The sequence below is a fragment of the Podarcis melisellensis genome, assembly GCF_964234715.1.
Source record: "Podarcis melisellensis genome assembly, chromosome: 13".
Taxonomy (NCBI): domain Eukaryota; kingdom Metazoa; phylum Chordata; class Lepidosauria; order Squamata; family Lacertidae; genus Podarcis; species Podarcis melisellensis.
This window is the reverse complement of record NC_138545.1, coordinates 10012149-10019346: the sequence shown is the minus strand read 5'-3', so window position 1 is coordinate 10019346 and position 7198 is coordinate 10012149. Positions and strand designations below refer to the sequence as shown.

The 7198-nt window shown below is 44.2% G+C and overlaps 1 protein-coding gene across 1 annotated transcript; it reads left to right on the top strand.

Annotated features, from left to right (window-relative positions):
• Positions 1-2705: 2705 nt before the first annotated feature.
• Positions 2706-3659, top strand: LOC309354682 (olfactory receptor 6E1-like; the record flags this gene model as incomplete). The annotated part of the gene is made up of 1 exon (XM_081884946.1): positions 2706-3659. The coding sequence occupies one exon, from the start codon at positions 2706-2708 to the stop codon at positions 3657-3659; it is 954 nt and encodes a 317-aa protein (XP_081741072.1).
• Positions 3660-7198: the final 3539 nt, after the last annotated feature.

The window sequence follows — 7198 nt, the reverse complement described above, 5'->3', positions numbered from 1 at the left end:
AGAAATAAAGTGTTGGTTCATTGGCCCCCTAATCTTACCATGACTTAGTGTCGTGTCTTCATTCTTTCTACAGAATGTGCTGTCATTGAGACAGAGTTTATATGAAGTTACCTGGGAATGATTAATACCAAGTCCTAAAAGCTCCCAGCTGCATACCTAATGTCAGGGGAACCCAAGTCTCAAGAAAAGTCCTTCTCATCTCACTTTCATTGCCCAGAGAGCCAAAAGTACAGTGAGCATGCTCCGTAGACATGAAATGCTGCTAACTCACTGTTGAGGGTGATAGTGGTGGATATGTGATGGGAGGGGTAATGGAATGACCTATCTTGCAAAAAGGGCATGGCCAACTCATTGACACCTCCACACTTCAACTGCCACAAAAGCATCCTCCTCTGCTTTCATTTATGTCCACCGCCACAACACTCACTTTCAGACCTTAGCTACAGACAATAGGTGTCTCTCAAGGGCTATTTAGAAACTGTTATGTACTAAGCTTGGATCCTAGAACAATAGGCAAATAGGATCCTAGAATGCAACAACTGATTGGCTTGCAGGAAAAGACCAATCAGGCTCCAGGTGGAAGTTAACCAGCCTATTAGGCTGGTAGGATCGTAGAGTGCAACAACTGATTGGTCTGCAGGAAAAGACCAATCAGGCTCCAGAAGGGAAGCAGAATCAGCTGTTTTGCAAGCTGCAATAAAGAGCATGAAATCACTACAGGACTCTGAGTATGTTTCAGAAACCAACACAGGTCATCCAAAATGTGAAGTTAAATGTATCTCTCTAGGTTTACAGGAATCATTTAAAAAAGAAATAGTAGCCACAGGTCAGGGAGACATCAGGTTGGGGACTATAGGATACAAGGGTGTGGGGTGCTAACCTTTCCCTTCTGGCTTTGGTCACAATGACTCAGGGTCCATTCCATGATTCTATGAGTCTATGAAAATCCTCTCCCCCACCCGCCAGTCTCTATTGGCATTTAGAAGAAAGCTCCCATTTGAGTCAAAGAAAGGGGCTGGAGAGAGATTTGGGTAAATAGCTGGGAGGGAAATGGTTACAAATCTTCCATTCCCACCATAGTTGTGAGCTGAATCATCATCATCACATTATGATGCAAGCATTTTAATATTTTTAAAATATTAACAATGTTAACCCTGATTTTTTTTTATTAAAAATATATCACTTAGACCTCAGTTATGAATTTTATAGCATTGCTATTTAATTCTTACATTCTTATCTCACCATTCCATGAATAGTTCCTGCCCCCATTTTATCTTCACAACAGTGAAGGATGTTAAGCTGAGAGAGAGTACCTGGCCCAAGGCAAGTTTTTGAGTTCTCTGGGGATATGAACCTTGCCCTCCTGGGTTTAATCTCACCATGCCCTGCCCTAGACGCAACATGGCCTCTTCATTTCACTCCCCCATTTCAAGTACGGAGTCTGTAGAATCAAAACAAGAGAGGATTAAATTAGTCATCTGTTACTCAGAATACATAGATCTTCTGGGAACCTATAATGTTGTGGGAACCTATAATGAGCCACAAATCTGACAAAACTAGATCTCCGTTCGTCAATATTTCTATACAGCTTTCAAATATAAACAAGAAAGGAGATATTAGGGGGCTAATCATTCACAAATGTTGTCCACGGTCCTTTACACTGCAGTTGGCACAGCCACAATATGGAAGGCATGAAATAATTTGCAAGGTAAGCTTTAGGAAGGAGAGGTGGCTCATATCCTTCAACTCCCACACTGCTTGACCATTGGCCATGCTGGCTGGGGCTGGTGGGAGCTGGAATCCAACAACCTCTGGAAGAACCTAGGTCCACCAGCCATCTTAATTTAAAATGGACCCCTATCTTTCTACCCACGATTATCTGGATATACAATGCACATTGTAATGCTTCTGCAGTTTTCCCTGATAGCAGGAATGCCATTTGGAACCTGACAGCCTGACTTCATAGTTCCTGCAAAGAGCTTAAAATGGTGCACATGGTTCTCTTGTTCCCATTCTTCATCACAACAAACCTGAGAAGTTGATTAGGCCAAGGTTCATGATTGTGTCAGGATTTGAACTCAAGCTTCCCAGGCCCTAGTCCAACACACTAAACACTGCACCATGCTGGTTCTTTTCCAAAGGTGACACACTTTAGAGTTACTGCAAGGATGCGGAGAAAAGATTTTCAGTAGCTTAGAATTTTATACCTATCCACCAAGATAAAAAGCAAACACAGGCTTAGATTCCTCCCTTTCTCCTCTTCCATCCACCTCTGCCTTTCTTATGCTTTACTCTTCTAGCCATATGTATGTGTGTGTGTGTTTGTTTGTCTGTCCGTCTGTCTAAATATAGTAAAGGTCGGCATCAATTTTCCTACTTTGTGTGTTTTCCTCATTATTTTGTAGGGGCCATAGCCCAGCAGTAGAGATAATGGTTATATTGACTGAACTCAATCCTCAACATCAACATCATTAAGTAATTTCGATTGGCATATTTTAACTTGGCGGTTGCACATGCAATTGTCGACAGCTCTGTAGTGACTAAAATGATTATGAACATTTATTCATTTATGTGTTAGCTTATATTTATCACACCATTCATCCAAAGATCACAGGGTGGTTCACAACAATATTTATTTATTTCAATGTTATTTATTTCTGTCCATCACTTTCTTCTCCCACCCCATCTCCAGTTCTAGAGAAGGCATGAAGTACAACCAAACAACAGTCAGTGAGTTTATCCTTCTGGGCTTCACCGACATCCGGAAACTGCAGCTCTTGTTATTCACCACCCTTCTCTTTTCCTACCTTCTGGCCATCCTAGGCAATGCTGTGATTATCACGGTTGCTCAAATAGATCACCGGCTACACACTCCTATGTATTTCTTCCTCCAGAATTTCTCTTTCTTAGAAATTGGCTTCACCACAGCAATAATTCCCCAAACCTTGGTCCATCTTTCAACCGGCAATAAAAACATCACTTACATTGGTTGCATGATACAGTCCTTCTTATATTTCCAACTGGGAACTACTGAGTTCTTCCTCTTAGCTGTCATGTCCTACGATCGATATGTAGCCATCTGCAATCCCTTGCGATATCCAGCCATCATGAACCATTACTTATGCATCACACTGGTTGTGTTTTGTTGGGTTGGCAGTTTTCTCCTGATCATTGGTCCAGCAGTGCTTTTCCTACAGTTTCCAATATGCAAGTCCAACGTCCTTGACCACTTCTTCTGTGACAATACACCATTGATCAAACTCGTTTGTGGGGACACATCACTTTTGGAATTCTTTGGGTTCATCACTGCTGTGCTTTCTGTGCTGGGAAGCTTGACAATTACAGTAATGTCATACGTCAATATAATCCAAACCATCTTACATTTCCCCACTGCCACAGGGAGACAGAAGGCCTTTTCCACTTGTGCCTCTCACTTCATTGTGGTGTCCATCACCTATGGGAGCTGCATCTTCCTTTATATCAAACCAACACAGAGCAGCAAAGTGGAGTTTGGCAAAATGGTGGCCGTCCTCAATACTGTTGTGTCCCCTTTGCTCAACCCTTTCATCTACAGCTTGAGAAACAAACAGGTCCAGGAGGCCTTGAAAAATTTGTTTGGGCAACTCAAAACCATTGCTAAGGGACCAGGGACCATCTGAAAAAGAACTGTGAAAAGAGATCATCTGAAAAGAGACTGTGAAAGGAAATGGGCATTATATTATTCTTCAGAAGTATCCATCTTTGCAGAAGCTCTGCCTAGAAAAATTAGTGTTACACTCCATCTTGAAACATCATCATTACTAGTTCTTTTTTCTGGGGTGGACACAAGGTTGCGCATAACCCTAATCATTTTGTGAATCTTTGTACAGTGGTACCTCGGGTTACATATGCTTCAGGTTACATACACTTCAGGTTACAGACTCCGCTAACCCAGAAATATTACCTTGGGTTAAAGACTTTGCTTCAGGATGAGAATAGAAATCGTGCAGCGGCGGCACAGCGGCAGCAGGAGGCCCCATTAGCTAAAGTGGTGCTTCGGGTTAAGAGCAGTTTCAGGTTAAGAACAGGTCTCCAGAACAAATTAAGTACTTAACCTGAGGTACCACTGTACTTTTGTCCATTTGCCGTATTTATTTTTCCCAATTTGAACTATAAAATGGTGATTTTCTTGAGTCAAAGCAAGAGTACCCCTAAACATTTTTAGGAACAAAAAAACACTGATCATTACTATTATTGTTCTTTAATTCTGTTAAATAAATGTATTATTTAATTTAATTTCATTAAACAAACAAACATATCCATATACTGCATACTGTTCTGGAAGATGTATTATATATTATCTTATATAGCAGAAGTTTTACTTTGAATTAGGCTTTGCCAGCATCCTGTAGTTGAGATGGTTTTTCATGCAATTCCATAATTTGAGATTGAGGAAAGTAACATTTCCCACACCTGCCAATGCCAAATGATGTGCTTGTTCCCTGCCACCAACCCCAAAGCTGATGGTTTTGAACATAGCTCTTCTCATTTGCAAATTTGGTAAGGAAACAGGTGTTGTGAAAGCCACCCATCATGAGTTGGTTCAGATGCTCTTGCTCTGGACTTCCTGAATTGAACAAGGATTTGTATTATTTGGCCTAAAAGGTATAAAGAGAGGTTTTGTGAACAAAGGAAGGTTTTCTTTTCCCCCTTTTTCCTTTTTCAAAACTTTTTTGACAGTTTTTGACATGCCACAAGAAGTATCACGGGCCTATTTGAGTTGGTTCACACTTATCCCTCCTCTCTTTCTTTTGAACTACACCAGTTTATTTGTCCTTTATTAAATAAATGTCTGCAGTCAAAAAGCACCTTTCAAAGCATCTTTAACTTGCCTGTTCCTCAGGCTGTACACAAAGGGGGTCATAAGAGGACACAACACACAGTTAAGAAATGGCACTACTTTGTTGAAATTATGCCTATCACCCTGATCTGGTATGATGTACTTAGAGATGCAGCTTCCATAGGTGACAGTGACAACAGTGATGTGGAAAGCACAGGTGGAAAAGGCCTTCTGCCTCCCTGCAGCAGTTGGGATGTGGAGAACAGTTGAGATTATATTCACATAGGACACAACAGTGATAGGTAAAGTCCCCAGTAGTGTAAACACTGAAAGAATAAAGGCGGAGAGCTCCAGAAAATGTGTGTCACCACAGAGAAGATGGAGTAATGCTTTGCTGTCGCAGAAGAAATGGTCAATGATGTTTGAGTCACAAAAAGGAAATTGAACGAATAGCATAGTTGGGGCCAAATCACAGCAAGTGACCCAATCCAAGAGAACAGCACCAAAAGTTGCAGAACTTCTTGTTCATGATGGTGGTGTATTTTAGGGGATTTCAGAGGGCCACATATCGGTCAAAGGACATCACAGAGCGTGTTCTCCCTAACAGAGAGCACGTGTTGCGGTTGGGGGAACAGGCCACTGTGTCATGACTAGGCAAATTTGGGAACCCAAACCTGTAAAGGGTTAATTGGGTTGCTGGGGATTTTTGAGTGTTGCCAATTCGGAGGAGGGGTCAGAATCTATAAATATTGGAGCCGGACGATGGGAAGTCCTCTTGGCTGTTTTGCAACGGATCAAGGAGCAGCTTGTGCTTGAGACGGTTGTATTGTGCCTTATTAATTTATTTCTTAACCTTGCTTTCTCATCCCTAGTTCTCCTCTCTTTTCCCCTTTATTCTTCCCCTCCTGTTTATTCCTCTTGTACCTTTCCTTATTCCCTTTCTCGCTTGATATTCACCCCCCCCCCATTTTATTAAAAGGCTATCGGGCAGAGGAGGACAAGGCTGTGGGTGGGGTCCCCCCCCGGCCTGGGGTCCCCCCCCGGCCTGGGGGAGGCTTGGCTTCCCTGCTTCTTGAGCCCCAAAATACAGTGGGAGCCCAGTGATCAGTCGGCGGCTAGGGAGTGTCCGCGCGGTTGCGCTAGGCCTGCTTGTGCCCCGCACCCCCCCTCTTTTGGTGATCGTTCTGCTGCTCCGCGGCTGCGGAGCGCGGCTGGAGACCCCCCTGTCCCCCCCTCCCGCACCCCCCATTTGGACTCACCTGTAAGGGGCTTGATTCCCCCGGCCCTCGGCGTTGCCGCGGCCTCCGTGGCGCTCCTGGTGCTCCGTTTCGGCTGCGGGGAAAAAAGCGGGGCCTTTTGGTGGTAGCGCGGCTGGTGCCTACTCTTCCTGGCCCTGGGGAGCGCGTACTGTGGAGGGGGTGCTGTCGGAGGGTAGCGGGGGGCGCGCGAGGCCTGCGCAGGCCTCCTAGGCCTTGGCACGGCCTTTGTTTCCTTACATAAATTTTCGCCGACTCACTGGGGCCCTCCATTTTGTCTGCACGTGGAGTGTTGGAAAGTGCTGGATATTCATTATTTTGTTTGCCGGCCCTCTAGTGGCCGTTAGGTGTTATTGCAGCTTGTTTGCTCACGAGCTCCCCCAGTGGCTCAGTCGGTATTGCAGCTTCCCCTGCTTTACTGGCTGGGCCTTGCAGAGCCACCTGCTGGTTGGCCAGAGTTGTGCACCTTTACTTATTACTGTTTGAGAAACATTTAATTCTGCCTTTTTTGTTGACTTTGTTTTTTCCTATTGGGCTTTTGGTTCACTGGTGTCTCAGCATAGTACTGCACCTCCTCTAATTGAACCTATACTGCTGACCCCTTCCTGTTGACTGTTGGTTGGCTGGGGGAGATACATTGAATTTATTACTCAAGGTTTTTTAGTTAGTTAGATATTGTTCTTTCTTTAACCATTTGGTAATTTAATTAAGTTGTTAATTGGGTAATAGTCATTTTTACCCAGTTGGTTCATTTCTGAGGTACCCATTGGAGCGACAGCAGCTCTTTTGTGGGGAAGGTGATTGGTCAGCTACTTCCGCTGCAGTTTTTACAGCCTTCTCCTTATTCTTTGGATTTAGTGCATTTCATTTGACTTTCGATTTTGCCTCCAATATAGCAGGTATGGCTCCAAAGAAGGATGCAGCCCGCCCTGGCACGTCTACCTCTGCAAAATGGCCAATCCGAGGTCCATCTCAGGCGCTGCGCTCACCTACTTCGATTCAGCCAGTGGGGCGGGTGCAGTCCTTGGTAGCAAGCATGGCTGGCGATCCAGTAGCTCTGTCTCGCTTTGCGGCCCAGATGGACGGTTTTCTGCAACAGTGCTCCAGTCAGCCGTCCACGTCT